Raw genomic sequence first — 25,583 nt, 5'->3', positions numbered from 1 at the left:
GGAGAATTCCATGAACAGAGGACCCTGGCGGGCTACAGTCCATGGGGTTGCAAAGAATTGGACACAACTGAGCGACTAACACACACACAGGTTCTATTAATATTATACAAATTTAAGGCAAGAAGTATTACTGGAGTTAATGAAGAACAGTTGATTCAGAAGTCAATAACAAAAAGATAACTAGGGAATCTTCAGATGTGTTTAAATTAAGAACACAAGGTTCAAAGAAGAAATCACAGTGGAAATTAGAAAGTGTTTTGAATGAAACGATAATTAAATTGCAATGTATCAAAATTTGTGGGATATAGCTAAAGTGGAGATTAGAGGGAGATTCATAGCTTTAAATATTATCAGGAAAGAAAAAAGTTTGAAAATCCATGATTTAAGTTTTCATCTTAAGCTAGAAAAAAATGGATAAATTAAACCCAAAGAAAGTGGAAACAAATAAAGATATAGGCTGAAATCCATGAAACAGAATATAGGCATACAATAAAGGAAATCAACAGAACCAAAAGTTGGTTCTTTGAAAGCATCAATTGCAGTTAAGTGTAAGGCACCTCAGTACTTGTCCTTCCTCCTCCTGCCCCTGCCAACTACCAAATTCTGATTTAGGGAATCAGTAGTCTAGTGGGATTTTTTTGAAGCCAGTCCACGTCCCACAGAAATGCTGTGTACCACTGTCGGTATTAGTTTGTCAATTCCCTTTTCAACTTGAGTCTCTGCAAATTCTTTTCTAACTGTTCTCCTGTCTCTGTTTGTTCCATGCTAAGCAGATGGCCCAGAAATTAGCCAAAAGCAGGAAGAAGGTGCAGTACAAACAACTTCATCAGCTTGATGTTATGCCTGTTTTTTTTTATTTTTCATTTATTTATGTTTTGCCTTTTTTCTTACTTCGTGTTTTTGTTTTCTGCATCCAGCAAGTTTTTGTTCAGATTTCTTTTTGAACCGCCCCATAAGCCAACATTTCTCAAAACTCAGTTGCCCAAAGTGGCTGTGTTCTGTTGCTCATTAGTCATCTCACTCCAGAGGAAGGCCAGGGAGCAGACTGGGAATGCTGAAGGGATCCTGCAGTAGTGTGCAAGTGCCCACCATTCAGGAGCATTCACATGGCAGGGACCTGGGTCTGCTCAATTCTAGTCATGTTTGATTTGTGGATTTATCAGATTGCTGGATGCAAAAAAGAAAACTCGCTAATAACCACATGTGTGCAGAGTCAAGCCCTAAATGAACCAGATTGGTGCGCTTTTGTTGGTTGTGGAGCTTCCAGTGCTTAAGAGCTACCCGTGGGACATTGAGGCACTGGGGCTCGTTCTTAATGGGGTGGCTTCTGTGTTGCTGCGGTGTGTGGGAACATGAAGACCCTCTTACCAGAACTGCCTCCAGCTGCCTTGTTGCACCTGCTGTAAACATCGACACCCGCCCCCCCCCCCCCCAGCACTTGGGTAGGAGCAAACTCTGACTTCTCCAAGGTCCTGGGGGTATGAGTCAGTCACCCTGATTCCTTCCATCTGTTGGGCTCTGAAACCCTTGCAGAACGTGCCATTCACGTCATTGTTCAGAGAGTTAGATCTGCTGCAGTGAGCTACTGCTTCCATGGCGGAAGAGGCAAAGGACGTCCGCATTTCTCCCTGTAGCCTGGAGGTGCTCACTCCTGTCCCTGTGTCCATCCTCTGTGTGGTCCCTCTGGCTTTGGCAGCCTCATTCTGGAGTCTGAATCGCTGTTCTGGTGACTGTGTCTCGAAGCCTCTGTGTGTGAGTTAAGCTTGCTCCCACGCACCTGGGTCAGAGCAACATATTAAGCTTTCCCTTGGTGCGTTTTCCTTCTCAGGCTCCTGAAGGTGAATCTCAGCCAATGACCGAGGTGGATCTCTTCATTTCTACCCAGAGAATCAAAGTATTGAACGCCGACACACAGGTATTAATTCCCCGGCTCCCACCTTCCTAGGGGGTGAAGCTTAGCATGGCAACCAGGAGATTGTGCCCGTGTCTGTCAGGTAGCTGTGCCCAGATGCTGGCTGGCTTCCACACAATCTCGGAGGCTGTGTCTGCAGTGCTTGCTGCTGATGTGGGGGGTAGGGGTTAGGGAGGGACTTGGTAAGGAAGGTTGGGGCTGTTAAAGATCAAAGGGAAAAACAAGCCACAGATATTGTTTGTTAATAATTCTCACAAACCTTTGTCAGAAGATTCATGAATTTAAACAGATTAGCCTTTGAAGAAATTTTGTTTAAAACCACACGTACACACATAAACAAAACACAGTAGTTGCATGCAGATTTTTTATTTTTTTAGCTTCCCCACCAGGGGTTTCCCAGGTGGCCCTAATGGTAAAGAACCCACCTGCCAGTGAAGGAAACGCAAGAGATGCTGGTCCAGTCCCTGGGTCAGGAAGACCCCCTGGAGGAGGGCATGGCAACCCACTCCAGTATTCTTGCCTAGAAAATCCCATGGACAGAGGATCCTGGTGGGCACTATTGTCCAAAGGGTTGCGAAGAGTCAGGCATGACTGAAGCGACTTAGCACGCACCCACAGAGATTCTACTGGTTGTAAAATGATTTAAATTCCTTTTCACATACCACAGACCACTGCCTGCTCTGGGTTATCACCAGTCAAGGGAACTGCTCCCAGGCCTGGATAGGTACATGTAAATTTGCCAACACAGTGTTGGCAGTGAGCCCCAGAGCACCTCCACCCATTCCCACACCCGCAGCACGTGTGGGCTGCGCTTGGCTACACTGTGGGTGCAGACTCCCTCTTGGGTCTTAGATGATGCTCTGGACTCACCAGCCTCTCCCGTCTCCCCTCCAGGAAACGATGATGGACCACCCTCTGAGGACCATTTCCTACATCGCAGATATCGGGAACATAGTTGTGCTGATGGCCCGCAGGCGGATGCCCCGCTCCAACTCCCAGGAGAACGTGGAAGCCTCCCACCCATCCCAGGACGGAAAAAGGCAGTACAAGATGATCTGCCATGTCTTCGAGTCTGAAGATGTAAGGGTGGCCTCCTCTCATCTCCCTCCCCGTAATCTGATCTGAGCTGCCCTTGGGTAAACGGGTTCCCTCTAGTTCTCAGAGCCTTAATGATAGGTGAGACAAATACTTATTGAGCACTTACTATGTGTCAAGCCCTGTTTTAGTGCTGGGGATATGAGGCTGAGTAAAACAGACAAGGTACTTCTCGTGAAGGTTGTAGAGAGACAGAAAATGAATAGATAAATATACTTAATATAACGTTAGGCAGAGGAATGTTTAATCAGGAAAAACTAGGTCAAGGGATAGAGGGGCAGGGGCTGTTTCAGGTAGGGCAATGATCAGAGTCCTTTCAGAAGTCACATTGGAGCCGAACCTGAGTAGAGTTGAGAGTGAGGAAAGAACAGGTGCAGAGGCCCTGAGACAGGCCTGCTGACGGAGTACGGGGAAAGGCAAGGAGACAAGCCACTGGAGGGCTGTGCAGGGCTGCCCTTCCCTAACAGGAAAGGTGGCGTCCCTGCCCCTCCGCACCACATGGCATGAGCATCAGCCCCCAGCTCCTTCACAAACCCAACTGCTCTTCCAGTCACAAAGCCAGGGATTCCTGATACCCATCTCTCCACATGATAAAGTCAGCAGGGGAAGCTAATTTAAAACAAAGGTGGGGCTCCTTCTTCCCTTCAGCCTTCTTCTCCAGTTGTCCCTAGAATTGCTGGTGAGACCACCGAGCTTCAAGCTATTTCAGCACCATCCTTTTCCCAAAGCTCAACAGGCCTTGGCAGCTCCCTCCAGGCCGGGGCCATAGCCCCGCAATGGTTTCAAACTGCAGAGCCTGCCCGGAGATAGCCAGGTCAGTGCCATTGACTGAGATAAATTTTCCTCCTGCCGCAGTGAAACAAGCTGTCTTTCATATATTGAGCAGAGAGACCTTATCTACTTAAAGATAAAAATTGCTGCCCGTAGCCTTGTCTCCTTAAAAGGGGCTGTTTTTCTGCCAGAGAGTATTCATTGAGCCTCAGGAAATGGCCTACCTCTAAGAAGTTAGAAGTCAGAGGCAGTTCTCCAGGGAAGCAGAGCCCTCGTGGCTGTAGCCTCAGACAGGAGGAGATGCTTACATGTTTGTACCAACTTTTACTTGTCTGGTTCTCAGCCCCAGAGACAGGTTGCTGAGAAGACAGAGCTTGAAGCACCTGTCCTTGCCATTCTGTCCACTTTTCCTGCGAAACTGAGACCAAACTTGCAAACTGGGAGAAGGTTCTTGTAAAGCTCCCACAGAGTAACACTTAGAACATTGTTTCATGTGTCCTGCAGGCCTGCAAAAAGATGGCATTAGCTCTGCTTACCAGACATGAGGTCCCGGTTCAACCCTCAGCCACCTCTCCAGGCTTGGTGCTCCTAAAGGAGGACTTTGTCTCCCTTGGGGCTCCTTTGGGTCTGTAGGGGAGACAATGAAGGGGAAGAAGGAAGAAGCAAGAGTGGACCTGGAAATCTTTGCTTCCAAGGCCCAGGATAGGAGAGGAGAGCATGGGCTCCAGAGCCGGGAGACCTGGATGTGACTCCCACCTCCACGTACGGGCGGTGCAGCCGCTTAGTTTCTATAGAGCAGGCTGCCACATGGCTCAGGTAGACCCAGCAGAGATGGGAGTAGTCTGACCTGTCGGCCCGGCGCATCCACTCACAATGGTCGGGAAGTCCACTAACTGCGTTCTCAGACACTTTTTTCAGTTTGTCTGTTCACACGAGCCTCTGATGCCCACAGCGAGGCCTCGGCAGGAGGCAGTGTGGTGGTCCTTGGCATGACATGTGATGTCACCAGACTCTCAGAGTGAGAAATGTTAAGCAGCATTTCTTTCCCCCAGGCCAACCATGCAGAAAGTTCTGATATCACTGTTAACTGTTTTCAGCAAAAATGACTGAAGATAGGGAAAGGAGGAATGGAGATGAGAGTTGTGTGTTTGAAACGTTGCCCTAGAGCATGTTGTTGTTCTGTGGGTTTTCTACCCCCTGGAATTTGAGAGAGCAGCAGTACCAGGGGCGGGCAGGAGGTTGGCTCTGGAATTAAGCTGCCAGAATTCTCAGCCTCCAACCCCACCCCAACTTAAGCTCTCAACCTCCTTTTCCTCATCTCCCCAGTGCAAACAAGGAAACAATACGTAAAACAGATCCACAGTTTTAAAGTCTAAGAGCTCTGAGAAACAAGAGATTTTTGTACTCATTTGGCTGATAAGCTTGCTCTGAGCTGCAATGAGACACTTTATAGGATTTGTCCAGCTTACTATGAATCTCACACATTTTGTTGCAGGAATATTACTGAATGTGTTTAGGAACTTCTCCAACCTCTGGTGGGGTTTTTACACAATGTATGATGTATGCAGTCTGTTACCTTTGTAAAATTTGAACATTTCTGAATTCTGAAACCCTACCCCCAGAGCTTAGGATGAAGGCTTGTGGACCAGTCATACTTACATTATAGACTTGATGTGAATTTATGTGATGCTGTTTATATGGGATGTGATGTGGCACAGGCTTGGTTGCTGCTGGCTCTCCCAAGTTGTGATGTTTATTAATTAATGCAGGGAAAGGTTGTTCAATTCTAGTACAGGAGAAAGATCAACGGAAGCAGAGTTCCCATCCTGTGAGCTATGTGACCCTGAACAGGTTCCTTTGCATCTCTGGGCCTCTTAGCCTCCTCAACTAGAAAATGTGGGGTTGGACTCGATCAGGGTTCTCAATTCTGTTGGACCCAACAGTCCTTTGACATAGTAAATATTTTATAGAGTCCTGCTCATAGATAATATGAATGAAATTCATAGATCATATAATCTCCTTTTCTGAAAAAGTTTTCACAAAATAACCAAAGTATTGCCATAAATGTAATACAAAGGAGAAATAAAAGGAAAGTCAAAATAAAGTTGTTGATAGCTAAAATACAATAGTTGATAGACACATTCGCGCACACACACACGTGAAGAACTCCATAGCCAGTGTGCAGAATGACGGAGATAATTTATTGGCAACCCACATCTCACAAACAGCATTGATGCTGATGATTTTCTAAAGTCATGAAGCTTACTCGTGGTAAAGTGCTGGAGAACACATCTTTTCTCAATTCACATAATAGTTATATTCTTGGAACATTGACTGTGTTTTACAGCCATGCAATAAGTCTTGTGGTTTTATATAAATTAGAGTTGAGTCCTAGACCCAGGTAATTGAGCACAGGTGTTAATATGTACATGAATGTCCAGAGGGGATATCTTAAAATTGTGCAGGATGTAAAGCTCATGTACAGCTCATCCTAGGCAAGACTGTCCTTTGCACAGCAGTAAGTCTAGCATCTCTGACTCCTGTCCACTGAATGCCGGGAGTGCCCTATGATCATTGTCATAGTAAAAAATGTCCCCAGTAATTTTGGAAATGCCCTCTAGAAGGCACCGCTGTGCCATGGAGACCCACTGGGCTAGCCAGTGCCTAGGGCCCGGCAGTCTTCAGGGACCCAGGTTATCTACTGGCAGCACTGGCCTGCTGACCTTGTGTCTCCTCTCCAGGCCCAGCTGATTGCACAGTCCATTGGGCAGGCCTTCAGCGTGGCCTACCAGGAGTTCCTCAGGGCCAATGGGATTAACCCCGAAGATCTCAGCCAGAAGGAGTACAGCGACCTGCTCAATACCCAGGACATGTACAACGACGACCTCATCCACTTCTCCAAGTCGGAAAACTGCAAAGATGCAAGTACCTCCCTGAACCTGTTCCCCAGGCTGGGCCAGCTGGGCCTGCCCACCGAGGAGGGGAAGGCAGGGTGCTGGGGTGGAACATGGTGTTCACAGGACGTTGGGGAGCGCTCAGCCCCGTCTCTGGCTCCCCTCATGTGTGGCCCAGGTTCTTAAAGACTTCAGCTGAGGGCCGTGGCCAGCGTGGCAGGGTGTCCTCTGCCCGCTGTGATCCACAGCTGACTTTGGGGATGGGTTCCAGAAGCAGACAGGACCTAAACCCTGTCTTTACAAGCTCCCGGTCTAGGAAAGGGCACATTTATAACAGGGAGGATCTTAAATGATGATGCTCGGTGGGCACTATTCAGAGACAGCTGTGCCTGGCAGAGTGGAGCTGGTCCCAGCTCTCTGGGGTCAGATGAGGGGTGCTGGGCTCCGCCTGGGACCGAGCTCTGCAGGAACAGCTAGAGGAAAGCAGGGCCATCTGACCTGCTCTGGGGTCTGGGTATTCTCTGAAAAGTGTAGAGTGCAGAGGGCCGGGCCCCAGTAACAGAAGCATGAGGTTTCACACACTCAGGAATCATCTGGGGAGCCACGGATGAGGCACTGAGGCTGGACTGTGTATATGAGAGGATGCAAGGCCTGGGTCAGAACTGGCAGGCCTGAGAGTCCAGCCAAGGTGAGAGGCCTGGACTTTATTCCCTAGACGTGGGCCAGTGATCTTTTAATTCACTCATGGTTGCTAGGCGTCCTAGGTTCCCTGGAAGCAAAGCCTGAGATGGGAATTCTGGTTCAAGGGGTCTGTGGGGAGGTGGGGCCAGGGTGCACTCAGGAAACAGTGAGTGTGGGCACAAGGGTGGAGGGGTGGCCTCGCTGGGGATGAGCATCCTCTGATCCAAATGGAAGCACTGGGTCACACATCACAGGACTGTCTTGTCCCACCTGGAGCCAAAAGAGCTGGTAGGCCTGTGCCCAGCACTCATCAGTCATTGGCAGTGAGGTCAGACGGAGGTAGGTAAGTGTGCTTGTGCTCAGAGTTCCCCACACTGGGGGCTTCCACAGCAGAAATGCATTGTCTTCCAGTTCTGGAGGTTGGAGGCCTGAGATCAAGGTGTCTTCAGGCTTGGTTCCTCCTAGGGACTGTGAGGGGGAAGACCTATCCCAGGCCTCTCACTCGCTTATAGATAGATGGTCACCTTCTCCCTGCTCTGTCTTCACTCTGCACATGTCTCTGTGGCCACATTTCCCCTTTTTATAAAGATACAAATCATATTGAGCTAGGACCCACCCTAATCATTTTTATTTTAACTTGATTGCCTATTAAAAGGCCCTATCTCCAAACAAGTTCATATTTGGAGGTACTAAGAGTTAGGACTACAATGTATGAATTTGGAGGGTGGAGGGGTACACGATTCAACTCCTAGTAGGTGGTGACTGCCATGTGGCTTAGGGCAGTTCTCCAGGAAAGGGGCCAGTTGTGAGCGGCAGCAACAGCAGGGCGGAGGACAGCAGCCCATGAAGCGACGTTGTCAGGCCCCAGCAGCCCCCACTCCAGTATGAGTTTGAGCATGTGTGGATCTGTAAATGTGAAGAAATAAATACACACATACTATCTGTTGGTTGCTTCCAAGAAGCATCTTACCTGTCTATGGTGTGTCTGTCTTATCAAACTGAACATATCTGAAACCAGCTCCCGGCTTCTCTGCCCAGCTGGGGAAAGCCACAGTAATGACGCATATCTAGGGCCAGTGTTTTTGCACTTCCAACCTTTTTCTTTTTTCTTAACTTTTTTGTTGCAGAGAAGTGTTTCTATAATGCATGTTTATTTTTAACTCAAAAATCTTAAATGTTGGAGGGAATTTATGAGGCACTGTGAAATGGGGGATCTGTGGTAGAATCCGAAAGCTGTTCTGGAAACCATAAGATCCCGCCAAAGCCCCCACCTACAGTCTCTTTTGCCCTTCACTGGGGACTACAGGAAAAACAAAACAAAATATGACACCCCTCGTGGTTGTAGTACCAAGGCAGGTACAAGTGCTGAGTCTGACTTGTACAAGTCCGACTCTTTGCGACCCTGTGGACTGTATCCTGCCAGGATCCTTTGTCCATAGGATTTTCCAGGCAAGAATACTGGAGTGGGTAGCCACTCCTATTCCAGGGGATCTTCCTCACTCAGGGATTGAACCTGCATCTCTTCAATCTCCTGCATTGGCAGGTGGATTCTTTACCACTGAGCCACTGGGAAGCCCCAAGGCAGGATGGCTTTTACGGAGTAAGAATTACAAAAAAGGGGTATGTGCCTGCATGACATCATTTCTTACCAACCCCGTGGTAATGCCGTGGAATACAGAGAGGACAGCATTCGTCTGGGTTGGAGTCATCAGGGAAGTGTCTGTCATGTTTCATCAGGACAGGAACAGGGAAAATGCCTTGACTTCTCTCTCTACCCTGGATGGTTGCTGATTCAGCCTTTCTAAGTGTTATGTTTCTCCTTTCAGGTCTTCATAGAGAAGCAGAAAGGGGAAATCCTAGGTGTGGTGATTGTGGAGTCTGGCTGGGGATCCATCTTGCCGACTGTGATCATAGCCAACATGATGCACGGAGGCCCAGCAGAGAAGTCAGGAAAGCTGAATATTGGGGACCAGATCATGTCCATCAACGGCACCAGCCTGGTGGGCCTGCCTCTGTCGACCTGCCAGAGCATCATTAAGGTAACCAGAGATGGGAAAAGTCCAATGCCATTGTAGACCCAAGATGACATTAAGTCATTGAACGTATTCTGAGTACCAGACACTAAGGAGGACACAAATACAAAAGGCATGGACTTGCATTTGGGCTGTTTTTGCTCTGTACAGAATCCTCCCTGAAGCTGTTTTTTCAGTGATGATATATTTAGCTCACATAACACCACTAACACCATGCCCATTGCAGACATCACTAATCAATCACAGCACTATCTCCCACTAAGACTCAGCCTCAACAGAATTTTCCTCAGCTCAGTAATCAAGACACTCACATAGAGTCAGCTAGGTGTGCCTGAGGTGACTTGCCATCCCTATCACAAGTCAAGGAAATGCTTCAGATGCCAGAGCACTGTCCTCCACTGTGACCCAGGTAAGTGAGTGCTCCCCAGAGCCTGCATGACATGATGCTCACGTGCCAAGTGGAAGGAAGGAAACTGGTACCATCTGTGTACACCTTCTACAACCTGAACATAATTATTTCTTGTTCAACCTGAATTGATGCTCTTTCATAAGACTGAGAAGAGCTACTTAAAGGAAAATTGAATATGAGTATTTAAGGGGAAGAAATTAGATTTTCTTAGAAACAAAGCATGCAAGTATAGTCTCTTGAGCACATTGGAATTTTCTGATTGCATGGCCAATAGGAACAAGAATATTTTCCCTCCACTGCAGTATCTGGAGACCCTACTGGCTCTGTAGCGAGCACTGTGGTACAGGCACACTGGGATCCTATGACTTTCTTTGGTTCCTTGGGGTTTCCTGAAAGACTGTAAACTAAAACATAGCTCTGTGTGTGAGTATGAGAGAGAATAAATATGAATTCATGTAATAGTTATTCTAAGCAGGAGAAAATCACAAGAGACGATATCCTTGGCCAAGGGGCCTCGGGTGGAGGAAAGGTCAAGGTAAGTATATAGGACAGCTTGTTTTTTCCTTTTTTAATGTTATACAGGAATGTGTCTCTTTTTGCCTGCTTTTTAATCAATATTTTTATTGATATATAGTTGATTTACAATGTGTTAATTTCTGCTGTAAAGTGATTCAGTTATACATATATATACATTCTTTATTGTGTATTCTTTTCCATTATGGTTTATCATAGGATACTGAATTATAGTTCTCTGTGCTAGACAGTAGGACCTGCTGTTTCTCCATTCTATGTCTAAAAGCTTACATCTACTAACCCCAGCCTCCCACTTCATCCCTCTCCCCACTCCCTCCACCTTGGCAACCACCAGTCTAGTCTGTTTTCGTGTTTCTGTTTCATGGATAGGTTTATTTCTGTCATATTTTAGAGGTACATATAAGTGATGCCATATGGTATTTGTTTCTCCTTTTGACTGACTTCACTTAGTATGATAATCTCGAGTTGCTTCCATGTTGCTGCAGATGGCATTATTGTGTTCTCTTTTATGGCTGAGTGCTATGCTATTGTATATGTGAGGCACATCTCCTTCATCCATTCATCTGTGCACAGACATTTAGGATGCTTCCATGCCTTGTCTGCTGTGAATAGTGCTGCTGTGAACACAGGGCTGCATGTATCTTTTTGAATTATAGTTTTGTCTGGATATGTGCCCAGGAGTAGGATTGTTGGATCATATGGTAATTTTATTTTTAGTGTTCTGAGGAACCTCCATACTGTTTTCCATGGTGGCTGCACCAACTTATATTTTCACCAGCAGTGTAGAAGGGTTCTGTTTTCTCTAAACCTTCTCAGCATTTGTTTTTTATAGACTTCTTAATGAGGGTCATCCTGACTGGAGTGAGGTGGTACCTCATTGTAGTTTTGATTTGCATTTCTCTAATAATTAGCGATGTTGAGCATCTTTTCATGTGCCTATTGACCATCTGTATTTCTTTGGAGAAATGTCTATTTAGGTTTTCTGCCCATTTTTCAGTTGGGGTTTTTTGTTGTTGTTGAGTTGTATGAGCTGTTTGTATAGTTTGGATTTTAAGCCCTTCTTGGTTGCCTTGTCTGCAAATATCTTCTCCCAGTCTGATGGTTGTCTTTTCATTTTGTTTTGCCTGTTTGTTTTTAGTGAAACAAACTCATAATCACACCCAGAAAGAGCCATCTTTGGCCTCATTTCTTTTTGTTATATCTTACACTTAAATTTTACCTTTTGCTTAACGTACATTAAAGATAAGATTAAAGAACCTACTTTAAAACATGCATATTCATTCAGACATGTTTAACTGGGCTTCTGTTAGGCTGAGCTGAACTGTGGAGGAGCCAGAATGAAAGTATGCATCTGGGGGATAATTATCATTGAAAGGGTTTAGTGAACCCTCATGGCAACATAGAGCTGAGATGCTAAGAGCGTTTAGAGTAGATTGGTGGTGGTGGGATCTTGGTGGATATTGAAGGAGGGGTAAGACCCAGGTGGATACCAGAAGGAAACTGGCCTTTGGGAGTTTCTCCTGGAATTGACGGACAGTGGACTAGGATTGTGGTGGGGAGAGAGAGGTTTGAGCCAGCCTGGGAAGGCTGACCTGATGGTGTGATCATGTGGAAAAGCCAGGGAGGGCCAGGATTAGAAAGAGAGGACCCACCTCTGGCTTCTCACTCACACATGCCAAGGTTCACACATGCACTTTCACACCAGAAGCAAGTTAACACCTGTGCATGTGTGTGAACCGCTGAGGGGCCCCGAGAATCAGAGTTGTATTAGACACTGTCTGCATCCCAAGGAGCTTGGCCTCATTGGGGAGGAGTGAATGAAAGGACTGATACTAGCAGTGACTGAGTGCTGTGCACCGAGACCATTCTAGAATGTGTGCGTTCACTTGAAAAACCCTACAGTGGCCTCCTGGAGGGTAGGTACCATTGTGCAAGCTAGGAAACAGGCATAGAAGATGATGTAATCATTCAAGTTCATCAGCATGTCAGTAGTGAAGCCAGGTTGCTCAGCCACCCTGATATCATTCCAGCAGCATCTATGGTCAGACCCTAGGGAAGTTGTTCTCAGCTTGGAGGATCTTGACCTCTGTGGGGGACGTTGGGCAGTGTCTGAAGACAGTTTGGGTCATCACCACTAGGGAGGAGGAGATGCTGGCATCCAGTGGGTAGAGGTCAGTTGTTGTTCAGTCGCTCAGTTGTGTCCGACTCTTTGCAACCCCATGGACTGCAGCACACCAGGCCTCCCTGTCCATCACCAACTCCCGGAGCTTGCTCAAAGTCATGTCCATCGAGTCAGTGATGCCATCCAACCGTCTCATCCTCTGTCGTCCCCTTCTCCTCCTGCCCTCAGTCTTTCCCAGCATCAGGGTCTTTTCCGATGAGTCAGCTCTTTGCATCAGGTGGCCAAAGTATTGGAGCTTCAGCATCAGTCCTTGCAATGAATATTCAGGGTTGACTTCCTTTAGGACTGGTTTGAACTCCTTGCTGTCCAAGGGACTACTCTAAGGTCAGGGATGCTACCAAATGTCCTGCAATACACAGGATGAGCCACCCAACTAAGGAACACCCACACAGCCCAGTGTCTGTAGGTTGAGAAAGCCTTTGCCTTGGGAGATAGTTCAGTGTGGGAGAGAAAGAGAGGTTGGTGAGGGAAGGTGGGGGTTGATCTGTACCTGGTTTAGGGAAAGGTTTGGGGAGGAGGAGCCAGAAGAGGGGATAACTTGAGGTGGGGCTGGGGCCCGGGTGGCTTCCTAAGGACTGTGGGGCTATATACCTGAGCCTATTACACACCAGCCAGGCAGCACCCAGCCCTTGGCACTGGCCACCTTCCTTCCTCTTCATAAACAGTAGCCCACGAGGGAGGGCAGTGGCAAACATCCAGTTCATAGATAAGTCATCAGCTACTCAGAAGGTGCAGACATGTCCGGGACCCCCTCCACCCCTCGCTGCCTCTGCACGAAGGAGGCAGACAGGGTGAGGCTGTGAGACCCGTGAGGCCCGCGCTGCCTTCCCGTGATGCCACCCGGGGACTGGCCTGCCGTCTCGTGCATCACACAGCGAGGTGGAGACAGACCAGTGCAAGATTCATTGTCTGAGCAGTTTCCTAAGGGCAAAAGGTTTGTTTGCACACGTAGCTGACCTTTGATGTCTATAAATGGAGTCTCTCTGGAATTGGAAAATTAAAAGGCCATGTGGTGATGAAAAGAGATGTAACTGATGAAGATGGAAAGGAGGAAAGACGGCACCTTTGTGGCCACCCTTGGCAGAGAAGTACTTAGCAGGCAGGCCCAGCTAGGATGGCGCTGCAGGATGCACAACCTTGTCAAGTGGAAAAATGTGAGTGGCCCAACCACCTCCCCCTCTCCCCACTCCCACCCTGAGAATTTTCCCACTGATTTCAGCTAAAATTACCAGCATGGGATGAAGCTCTTTCATGGCTTATATTCTTGTTTTTATCTAAAAACATCTGTCTCTTGCCTGCACCTGAGCAGATGCTCACATTGCCCCACCTCACCCTCTAGGCCACTGCAGGGGACCATTCTGGGCTTCTTCAAGGCTTCGCGTTAGTATTACTTGTTTCAGTGCTGTGTCTGTGTTGCGATGAATTTAATCAGCAGCTCTCATCCTGGTAAATCAGTGCTTTGCAAACTCTGATTTGAATCACTCAGGGATCTTGTTAAACTATAGGTTCTGAAACAGTGGGTCTGGGATAGGATTCTGCATTTTCAGTAAACTCCTGGGTGATGACTTGGCCAGCCTTGGACTTTGAGAAACAAGAGTCTGAAGCTGAGTGTTCTGCATCTTGTCATTGTAATGCGTGTTGGCCTTTTCTCTCCCTGGTTACAGGGAGTACAGAGTACATTTCTAGAATAGATTACAGGTATTGAATTGTTTTACTTTCTTCCCTAGCTCTTATTTTTCCTGTCATAATTCCTAAAGCATAATTAGTGGTAGGCAAGTGTGTTAGCACACCACCTCTTCACACCCTCACCTCCACGGTCCTGCCCTTCAGATTTGTTTTCTTTTTGAAAGTAGAGCACCGCTTTCTTACCTTCAACAGGATCATCACAGGTCTGCTTTCCTGTTGCTATGGAGACCATTCTGACTTCACTTTTCCCGTCCCCTCTTCCCTACTCTTACCTTCCCACCATATTCCTTAATTTGCTGCACCATTCCGCTGTTGTCATGGGGATGAAATGACCATTTATTTAAATTGGCACCTCTAATAAAAGGGCAGCTGAGAAATCCACGTTAGTGAAACCCAACTTGGAGCATAGATGAGGAACAGCAGAGCACGTGCGTGTGTGGTCTGCCTGTTTCAATTGCTATCTCTCTGAGCTTCATCTTGCAGCAAGTATCCCAAGTCTAGATCAAGGGACACATCAGCATCTTAAAATCAGTTCACAGAAAAGGAAAGAGCCTACTGGACCTACGTGAACTTTTTAGGTAACATGGAGAACCCAGAGTCCTTCTCTTGCTTTTCAGGAGCTCTCCAAGGTTTTCCTGTACCGCACAGGCACACCTGAGCCACCCCAGTGATTCGCAGGGTTAAACACTTAAAGCAGGCAGCTTTGTCTGGAGGGTTGTTTCTGACAGTGTGCTCCTCGTCTTCAGCATTCTTTGCTCTGGTCTCTGGGAGGTGTGATGAGGAGACAGAGGGAGGGGACTCTGGCTGCCCTGTTTTCAGCATTCTTTGCTCTTGTTTTCCACACCCTCCTGGTCTCTGGGTGGGGGTTGGGGAGTTGTGACGAGGAGACAGAGGGAAGGGACTCTGGCTGCCCTGCCTGTGCCCACAGCCCTCCCCTGAGCTCACCACGGCCCAGCTCCATGAACTCCCAGCACCTGGTGTCTTGGCACATTGCAGGTGATCTGTAAGTACTGACTGACTGGGTGAGAAAGAAGAAGCACTCAAGGGGGAGAGAATACATGTACAAATGGTATCTGAGCAACACCCCCAGAAGAGAAGCTGATTTGTAATGTTAGAAATAGCTGTTTCTAAACACGATGGTTGAGATGTGGTGTTGTCAGCAGATGCATTTAGGAAAGAATAAAAATGCATGACAAGAGCCAAAATTGTCACAACTAGAGATGGAAGAGCCCTTAGTGGGTGTCAGCCTTTGTTTTGAAGACATGGAGACTGAGATAGGAGGAGGTAGAACAGAGGGCCTAAGACCCCCTGGGCTGTGGCGGTGGAAACACAGGTCTGCTGCCACAGCAGAGGCCTCTTCATCAGGTCCCTCTGGTCACACTGTCGGGCAGAATTCCAGCACATGTCCCCCTGGGCACAGGTGACGGGACCGGCTGTTGTGCGGGAGGAAGGCCTGGATCTGCACAGATTGCCCCTATTCCAGCAGAATCACCTCAGCTTATTCTGTTGCTCCTGATTGAAAACCTTTCTGGAACCAGAGGAGCCTCCTAGAGCTGTTCTAGAAACCACAGAGAGATGCTGGTGACAGCTCCTGCGATGCACACACACCACCGCAAGCCAAATCCCAGCCACAGGGAGCTCCAGTCCCACAGAAAACAGCAACTCAGGGCCCTGAGGATGCAGCTGGGCTTGGGGAGTTAAGCCAAACCCCTCACAATGCACATGTGAGAGGACGACCTGGAACCCCCAAAGGGAGCAGGAGCCCTGAGGAACTCTCACCCTAGGTAGGAAAGTAAAATCATAGCGCCATGCAAAGCTGGGGGCACAGGGTCATTCTTCAGTCACTCTCCCTAGCTTCTCTGTTGAGCAGGCCTTATTCATGAATAACACTCAGCATCCAGTTGTCTAAGTGGCGGATCATTGAGTAGAATATGCACTGAGTTTAAATACAAACACACATGGGATGTTGTCTTGCTGTGGGTGAACTTGGGTGAGTTGTGGAGCCTCAGTTTCCTCTTCTGATTATAGGCATAATCAGAGCTACTGGTTCGTCAAGGAGATTAAAGGAGACAGCTCCTGCGACTCTCCAGGTCAGTGCCTGGCAGGAGTCAGTGTGCAATGACAGGTGGTTCGGCTGGTTTCGTCATCAGGGTGGGTTTTGATGGTCAGTGACCTTGGGGTGCTCTCACACATGGGGGTGGCTGCTGACTGGGCACCAGGCCAACCGGTTGTCACCCTCCCTGTGGTGTGGCTAGTCCATGCTCTCGCAGAGCACACTGGCCACTGGTCTTGAGTAGAAAACTGACGGCTGAGATCATCCCTGAGCGCAGGTGAGTTTGTTGTTCTGCAGTGGCGATTTATAGCCGTTGTTCTCAAAATTGAGTGGATCCCCCAGGAAATGTGTGTCCCGTCCCTGGGAAGACTTGTTAACACATAGGTTGTTGGGCCCCACCCCTGGAGTTTCTGATTCTATAGTTCTGGCTGGAGGCCATACTCGGCAGGTTTTTTATTGAGGTAGGACTGATTTGTAATCCTGTGTTAGTTTTAGGTGTGCAGCACAGTGATGCATTTTATTTATATACATATATATTCCTTTTTGTATTCTTTTCCCTTGTAGCTCATTAAAAAATACTGGGTTTGGTTCCCTGTGCTATATAGTAAGCCCTTGTTGATTATCTGTTTTCTATATAGTAGTGTGTACATGTTGGAGAAGGCAATGGCACCCCACTCCAGTACTCTTGCCTGGAAAATCCCATGGACGGAGGAGCCTGGTAGGCTGCAGTCCATGGGGTTGCTAAGAGTCAGACACGACTGAGCAACTTCACTTTGACTTTTCACTTTCATGCACTGGAGAAGGAAATGGCAACCCACTCCAGTGTTCTTGCCTAGAGAATCCCAGGGATGGGGGAGCCTAGTGGGCTGCCGTCTATGGGGTTGCACAGGGTTGGACACAACTGAAGCGACTTAGCAGTGTGTATATGTTAATCCCATCCTCCTTATTTATCCCTCCCCGACCCTGCATTTCTAACAATAGTAGCTGATGATGCTGGGGCTGCTGTGTGGGGACCCCCCTTTGAGAACCTGTTGGCCAAGCACAAGAAAGCCAGATAACTAGAGGCCAAAAAACCCCCTATCCATCCCTTAGTCTAAAGCATATCTTCATTCCTTAGAAGCAAAAGGAGTGTGGGTTACTCCTGCCACTCAGAGGGGCAGGTCACACTCTTGCCACAAATTCTGTTGGCACTGAAATCATCGAACACCAGTTTCACCTCTCAGCTTGGCAGGATGCTTGTGAGGAAGGCAGAGACCTGAGCAGAGGCTCCGTCACCCTAATGCTGACCCCACTGAGCTTCGGACAAGGCAGGTGTAATGTCCATGTTTGTGTCCTCATCTATAAAAACCTGAAGTAGGAGTCCTGACCTCCCGCAGAGAGAGTGTCTGCAGACTGCTAGGAGAGTGACAGTGGGCAACAGCGACTGTGCAATTTACAGAGTTCTATTTATAGGTCACCCTTCAGGCTGAAACGGATTTGTCATTGTCCTCCAGGCCCTCTCTTTCTACTTGGCCTGTAAGGGGCACACACTGGACCCATCTGTGAAATGATGGGGGGGGGGGTGGGATGCGGGGAGGGGCGTCTCCAGGGGATGCTCCAAACTGGGTGGCACAGAGCCCACCTTGCCCTGTCCTTCCTCTGTTGGCTGCTCCCTCCTGGAGGACGGGATGTCTGCTCCCCCGATCTCGGGTGCCCTCGGCCTGCAGCGCCCTGAGGCAGGGTTTCGGTTCCCAGCCTGATATCGAGGGCAGGCACTAGACCCCCCGGGACCAGTGGCAAGATCCTAACCCATCAGCTGTGCAGAAACAGATTTCCACATACAGTTAGAAAGTAGTGAAACAAGTGTTGACTAGGAGGAAAAAGAATACGGTGGGTGTGGATAGACTGACAGGCAGGCTCAGAGCTGTGCCTTTCTGGTGGTTTGAATCACCTTTCTGGGGCATTTCTTCTGAGTTTCCTTTGGTCAGTCATCCTGCTTTGCTGGTCCTGTATCTCAGGGTCCTCCCATGTCTGCATGTGTGTCTCTTAGCCAAGATGGATTCTAGCGAAGAGGCGTGTGGGTAGGTTGCCATCACTTACTATGCGGGGACACCCTCTCTCTTTTGACCTCCAAGGAGACTTTCTGCACAGGTGTCATCAGGGAGGTCTTCCTAACTTCAGGAATGAGGAGTATGTGGTCTTTTGTCTTTTATCTGGACAGGGCCCAGCCTCCTACATCATCCTGCTCTTATGGAGTTTCTGTCCACAGGGGAGAAACTGTTCAACCTGGGTCCATCCATCTCCTGCCTCAACGCTGCAGTACCATCTTTTAGGAAGAGCTTCTCCCCTTTGGAGAGGAGCTGTGGCAGGCCTGAAACCTTTCCTGAACAGCTGGGAGTCCAGTGAGGCAGGCGTCTGACAGTAGTACCGACTTCTCCCTGTCTCGCCTCTCAGAACAGGGCCTCTGAACACAAGCTGAGCGGTCTGTGTACCCAGCCTTTCTTCCTGCATGCCGCGATTGAAGCGGGCTGGAAAGCACCTGCTGTAGCCATTCGGTCTGGACCAGAGGGCAGGTAGGAGGTCCCTTAGGCAGAGCACACAGCCTTGCAGACATGCAAGAGGGAAGCTCATTTCAGGACTGAATGACTTTTGTCTGGCCCCTTCCTCTCGGGTGAAACTCACAAGCTGGTGGTGGGACCAGCAGGGGCAGAATCTTCCCATTGCCTGAGTGAGGGAAAGAGGGGCTTTGTGGTGATTTTCTAGGGGTGCTCCTGCATAGATCAGGCCCTGGTCCCTGTTGAGCAAATGTTCAGGAGGCAGGAAAACAGGCCTGAGCTCAGCAGGTCAGAACCAGGTGCAGGAGGTCCAGGCTCAGAAACCAGCTGAAGTCCCTCTTTATCTTTAAAAGACCAACATGCTTCTACACTCCATTCCAATTTAGAGGGAGGGCTAAGTTACCAGGGAGCATGAAATCAGGAGATGATTTCCAAGACCTTTTTCCATCTATTTCCTGCTCTACCAGCACTGGTCCTAACACCCTCTTTGGTCTCCCAAGGAGGTCTTCCTGGGCTGCCGTCCTGCCCCTGTGCCCTGCTTCTCCCCACGTGCACCTGAAGGATCTTACACTGACCGTAAGATCCCTAACAGGCAGAGAGAATGAGGAAGTAGGACCCTCGGGGTGAGAGAGAGCGAACCCGATGAATTGGGCCATTGCTGTGAGTTAGATGTCCTTTGTTAGAAAGGGGGAAATTGCTACGACTGTGACTTTCAGAGTAAAGTTCCTTTCGAAAGCCTGTCTCTCACCTGTCCAGAAGAGAGATTGTACATCTTTCAAGCCAGAAACCACACTTGGCAGTTTTTCTCTTAACTGTACAGATAGATGACAGCTTTTTTCAGATGCCTTACACGCAGCCCATTTCCCTGCTCACAGAAACTAGTCTCTTCGCAGGCTGAGCAGGACGGAAGGGCTCCATGTAAGCCCAGCAGTTTTTTCCCCTAGGTTAACAGAGTTTCGCCTGAATTGTCCAGCTCGGGCGCCGTCCGGCTGGACGAGGGGCCCTGCAAGAGCTGACCAGGTACTGAGGGCATCTTCTGCCCTCAGTGCTGTCTGATCTTACCTTGTGTCAGCCTCGATGGTCATCAGTTTCCCTTTTATTCACACTGCAGGGCTTGAAGAATCAGGCCCGGGTGAAGCTGAATATCGTGAGGTGTCCCCCGGTGACCACCGTGCTGATCAGGAGACCAGACCTTCGCTACCAGCTGGGGTTCAGCGTCCAGAACGGAATTGTAAGTTCAGCCCCATACCTCTTCCAGAAGTCTGACCCACGAAACCAAGGCCCAGGGTTTGGGTCTTTGGAGGGTATTTTTAAAGCAGGTCTGTTCCCAGAAAGAATCTGGCAAGAGAGGGGCGGATGGGTGAAGGCAGACCCCATTCCTCCGTGGCCAGAGAATTCATTGCCTCCCCTGGGAGAATGGCCCTCCCAGCTGCCGACTTGAGATAGTTTGGAAGGTACCCACCTTCCCCACAGCCTTGGCTGAGAACCCACCCCTGTGGGGGTTATGTGTGAATGACTTCCTCCTTGCCTTCTTGACCTGAATTTGGCAGTTTGGGGATAAAGTGTATTTTCATCACTTGGATGTCTGCTTTTAAATACTGGGTTAGCCAGAAAGTTCATTTGACTTTTCCTACAAGATGTTATGGGATGAACCCTAACAAATTTTTGGTCAACTCAGTACTTCCCTTTTTTCCCCTTTATTGTGATAAAACATACACAGTAGTAAGTTTGCCATTTAAACCATTTTTAAACATACAATTTAATGCCTTTATAGGACATTCATGAAGTGGTTGTAACCATGCTTCCAAAACATCTTTATCTCAAACAGAATCCCCGTATTCAGTACTACTCCCCTTTCATCCTGGTTTGCCTTATTCTAGACTCATAGTAATTCTGGGCTTTGGTGAAAAATCTGTAACCTTCTAGATATTACAGATTTTGGATGTGCCCTCCCTCTCTTTGCATTCATCTTTTAAGATAGAAAACCCTATCCTTTTTCCTCCCTTAAATTTTAATTGACTTGTAGGTAATTAAAATTTTATTCCAAGTGTGTCTTAAGCAATACCTTTGAAGTTCGCAGTTGGAGTTGAAATACCTAACCCACTTTAACTATTTTTTGTACCCATGTAGCCTCATTTCCTTCTTAAGAGAAGAGCCAAGGTTACTCCTTATTGTTCTGGTCTGACTACCTGTTTTTATCAGTTTAAACTTCCTTGTGTGTGTTTTTCCCAAGTTGAATAATATTAGAAGTTGTTCAATTGTTAACAGAGGATTGTCCTATAAGAGATGCAGAGCCCTCAGTTTTATCTCAAGTGTGGGAAGCACCTAAGGGCCCAACTCCCAGAGTACCTGACAGGCTGAAGGGTCCACACGCTCACAGACGCAGAAAGCGTGTTGTCCTGAGGTGTTGCAGTATCGTCTTCATAGGCTTTTAGAGAAAGGTGCACAGTCAGGAGTGAAAAGCCAGCTCTGTTAACTCAAACCATGTTCCTCTGGAACAATTCCAACTGCTTTGTGGGTGAGGTGGGGGTGCCTGCCGCTGCAGGCTCAGGCCAGAGCCCTCCACCAGCCTCCAGCCTCTGCCCACCACTGTGCCTGGCTGCACTGAGACAGAAAACAGCCACGTTAGCGTTTCTGCCAGGGGCGAGTGGAACAAGGACCACTGCGCTGGGAAGGCCGACGAGCTTCTGCCCTCCAGCTGGCCAAACTGTGGCACACACAGTGGGGTTCTAGCAGGTTCTAGCCCCAGCGTAAGTCATGTAACTGACCCTAAGAAGCCAGCCGCTAGCATCACACAGTTCAGTGTTTGAGTCCTGGATAATACTAACCTGCGTTATATAGACTGACAGTTTGAAAACACTGGCAGCTCTGTGACAGGCCCAGACAGCTCTTTTTACCAAAGCTGAGCTGGGATGGAAAGTAGTCTGGATTCACAGTGCCGTGAAATCCAGTGATGTGTGCGTTCCCTATGCAGAGTGCATGAACACGAGCGGGCCGCCTGGGGGTCCAGAGTCCTCTTGCTGGTAGAAACAAAGATGTCAACGTCCAAAGCCTGCCCATGGCAGCTTCTCAGATATGAGAGCACTGGGGGCGGAAAATTCCAGAAAAGACAATCTCCTGCCCCAATGGGTTTCCTAGCAGGTGGTGCCCCCTGGGATGGGTCACTTGGCCTCTGACTAAATTTGGCCTTCGACTCTGACAGATCTGCAGCCTCATGCGAGGGGGAATAGCAGAAAGAGGAGGCGTCCGCGTGGGACACCGCATCATTGAAATCAACGGGCAGAGTGTGGTGGCCACCCCACACGAGAAGATCGTCCACATCCTCTCCAACGCCGTGGGGGAGGTAGGGGAGGAGCCTGGGGTGGGAGTCCCCTGGCGCCCCTCGTCCCAGCCAGGAAGCCCTCCTGAGAGTTCTTCCAGATCCTGAACACATCCCTGCAACCAAACTGTCTTGGACCAGAATTGAAACCCAATAACAAGTGGTTGTCTGAGAGCTGCTCCTCAAAAACATCATCACATCACCTCAGCCTTCTCCTCTGGCAGCATCTACCCACCTCCTCTTCTAGTTCTCTAATCTGGGCATATTCTGTCTGTGGCTACCCAAGTTTTCTCCATTTTTCCCAGCTAATCTCACCAAATGTGCCTGCAAGATTTAAGTCTCAGATTCAAGTCTAATCTGCAGCTCCCTGGTACGGCCAGGCTGAACAGGGGTCTGAACAGCTGTTCTGGGGGAGGGAGGGAGGCAGGAGCAGCCAAAACCCCACAGTTGTCCTCGTCCTGTTTTAAGGGGCTTTCTCCTTAAAAAAAAAAAAAAACAAGCCAAAGCCTGGTGAGAGCCAGAGCTTTGGGGAAAGTAGAGCATTCTGGTTTTCGTTCTTCACTCTCTATCACCCCTAATGCTTTAGAAAGCCCATGGATTCTGCTCTTCCTGGAGGCTGCCTGGGTCAGATCCGTGTTAGAAAGGGGGTGGGCGGGGAGAGGGCTGTACCTTGAAAGGCGCCCCAGCCGTGCGGCGGCACCCACACAGCCCTGGAGTCCCCGCCTGCAGCTGATATGTGTTTCTGCCTGCAGATCCACATGAAGACGATGCCGGCTGCCATGTACAGACTGCTGACAGCCCAGGAGCAGCCCGTCTACATCTGAGGCCGCGCCCCGCGGTGGCATGCATGGAGGCCTCTCCTCACTTGTGGTTGTGTTTCTCGTGCTGCATCTGTGTGCCCACTGAGACCTTCCCCTCTCACGCCCAGCACTTGGTTTGACACGGAGGAAGAGAATCCGCAGTGACCTCCCTCTCTCTCCGGTTTGCTTTGTTTGTTTTAAATGCCAGGGAAGTTTTGTATACACTCCTTTGAGGCTGGAGAGCAGGTCAAAGTCACCCAGAGTCTGCCGAGGACCTTCCTGAAGGGCCCTTGCAGGAGGGGGCCCTGAGGAGGGTTGTCACCACGCCGCACCCTCCCTTTCCAAGAGGTGCAGACCTCTTCGGAGGAGCCCCTGGGGACGGTGAAGAAGCCGATTCCGCAGTGCCTACGATCCAATGGCTGATCTCTGCTCTCTTCCAGTCAGTTCATGGGAATATGGTAGTAATGGGGGGGCCGGCCCACCGTGTACTTGGGGCATCATACGCCATTTCCTCCCGGAATTTCTGAGCCAACCTTATGCCTCTTCTTTAGCCAGTTTTAGTTTCAACATAATTGTTTTTTCTAATGTGAACCTTTTCACCCTGGGATAGAAGGGGAACTACGGGGACGCGGATACCTGTGCAGAGAACTGGGCGATTCCCGAGGTTACCAACCATTAGATAAACACAGGCAGGTACTTCTGCCTTCTTCTACACCACACGTACGTACACACGTCTCACTTGCATATATTCCACCCTGCCCTCCTGCCCGCCACCAGTGAGGCACCCAGAGCCCCTGGAAAACCCACATGGCCTCTCTGTGAGGCCCCTTCCCCCACAGGTGAGGGCCGCGGGGGCCGGTGAGCCCTGTCCAGAGAGAGACAGCCCTCTGAGGCTGAGGTCTGGCCCTGCCGGCATCTCCTTGGCTCAGGGGGTTCTGGTGGACTCCCATGCCCCCCCACCCCAACACACACACACCCCACACACTGGGAGTCTGGACAGGATGGACTGCTCCCCTTGAAGATGAGGAACCCGATGTGATCGTGTTAAGCTTCCTGGTCTAAGGTGAGACCGGCCTTCTCTTCTCAGGGCCACGAGGCAGGATGTGACATTTGAGAGGCCAGCGCGGTACACAGACCACCAAACTAAGGGGACAGTCGGAACCTCAAGCGATGCCTAAGAATCCCCAGATGAATTCCAAAAACATCTTGCTGCCTCGGGGGCCTGAAAAAGCTTTTACTTGGTGTGGAATGTTGCGTGTTCTCATCAGGCGCCTCCCATCCGTGGGTTTCATTCGTCTCAGTCGGTGCAGATGTTCTTGTAATACCTTGATTCTGAGCCAGTTTTCACTTACTCTTGGTCCAAAGAGCGCTTTTGTTTTCATGTGGGTGGGGTGTGGCTTCGTTTGGTTTTCGTTTTGTTCCGTTTGTGACCTCCACAGAGACAGGGTAAGAGAAACTATTTTGTGATATTATTATAGTCCCTGTTCTCAACATCTGGGCTATTTATGTTGTGTCTGTGGAAATAGCAACCTGGTGAGCACATGTTGGGTGGTATGGATTTATACCTCGAACAGAGCGATTTCAGGGAGGGAGAAAGTGAATGAGAAAAGACTGGGAACAAGAGACTTCTGCCAGAGAGGTGGTGCAGTCTGGGATCTCTGTGCTGAGTTTTCTGCTTAGGCAGGAAAGCCAGGTGCTTCAGTGGCATTAGTGGCTGGACTCCCAGTGTGACCGTGGGTCAGACCCTGCCAAAGAGAGGCTGTGCTGCCCACACATCCCCCCTGGGATGGGGCTGCCCCTTCTCCAAGGGTTCAGGGTGGGCAGTATGGGACCCCTGGACAACTTTTGAGGACAATTAGCTGAATGTTGCTAAGTTGCTGCTAAGTAGGAGACCAGCCCCAAGGCTAACCCACTGCGAACATGAGGAGCCACGAACTTCAGTACCATTTACCAAACTATAGTGTCTGATGACATACAATTAAATACTAAAGAGTCCTGAGTTCACCTTACCTTTGCCAGAAAGAGTGGATAAAACAGGAATGCAGCATTCTGGGTGGTATTTGGATATAACTGGAGAAAGGCTCGTGCCGTCTGCTCCCAGGTGAGCTCTTGAGCCGCCTGCCCCCATGCCCATTCAGAGGCGTCGGTGATCGGCCACTGGCCAGGAATCCCGCCAGCACATCTCTGTGCAGCCCTCCACGTCATTACAATGCAGCGTCTTCACCCAAAGCAGAGGAGGAGGCAGGCTACACTTTCTATTGATATTGTACAAAAATCTAGAAAGTCTGGTGGGTGTTTTTGCCAGTTTGGTAAACTGTCCTAGGAGACTAATGTTTTAGTATAAGATTATCCCACCACACACCTTTGTATCAATAAGAGTGGCTCCTCACACCCGGATAGCCAGATCTCTAGCTTGGTGGAGGTTCAGTCAGCTGTAGTGTATTCTTACCGGCCTGGCTGCCGGTAAGTCAGGGGAGTCAGCCCATCTTCAGAAGTTAACCAGGAGGCAGGATCTTAACAGTAACTCCGTTTGGGAAGTCTCACGGGAAGTAATGGCCTGTTTCCCTCTGACATCCCAGTATATATAGTTACATATGTAAATATCTGAAAACCCCATGCAATGGTGAAGACTGTGTACAGAGCAGCCTTCCCAAACGTGGCCCTAGGCAAAAAGCCACTC

The 25,583-nt window shown here is 49.0% G+C and overlaps 1 protein-coding gene across 3 annotated transcripts in view; it reads left to right on the top strand.

The window, feature by feature from the left end:
* Positions 1 to 23,078, top strand: part of APBA1 (amyloid beta precursor protein binding family A member 1) — a 233,165-nt gene extending 210,087 nt beyond the window's left edge. For 2 of the 3 annotated variants that reach the window (XM_086415467.1, XM_086415468.1), the window contains exons 6-13: positions 774 to 806; positions 1,829 to 1,915; positions 2,807 to 2,992; positions 6,520 to 6,699; positions 9,180 to 9,392; positions 19,896 to 20,015; positions 21,987 to 22,127; positions 22,856 to 23,078. In XM_086415467.1, the coding sequence (XP_086271593.1) occupies positions 774 to 806; positions 1,829 to 1,915; positions 2,807 to 2,992; positions 6,520 to 6,699; positions 9,180 to 9,392; positions 19,896 to 20,015; positions 21,987 to 22,127; positions 22,856 to 22,927 (1,032 nt within the window). In that variant the 3' untranslated portion in view covers positions 22,928 to 23,078. The remainder of the gene's footprint in view (positions 1 to 773; positions 807 to 1,828; positions 1,916 to 2,806; positions 2,993 to 6,519; positions 6,700 to 9,179; positions 9,393 to 19,895; positions 20,016 to 21,986; positions 22,128 to 22,855) is intronic. The other variant, XM_086415469.1, reaches the window with a different exon arrangement.
* The last annotated feature ends 2,505 nt before the right edge of the window (positions 23,079 to 25,583 follow it).

Source organism: Bos grunniens, chromosome 8, assembly GCF_055505025.1.
Source record: "Bos grunniens cultivar Pamir isolate PY7600 chromosome 8, Bosgru_T2T1.0, whole genome shotgun sequence".
In the NCBI taxonomy this organism is placed as follows: domain Eukaryota; kingdom Metazoa; phylum Chordata; class Mammalia; order Artiodactyla; family Bovidae; genus Bos; species Bos grunniens.
This window is presented reverse-complemented; position numbering and strand designations above follow the sequence as displayed.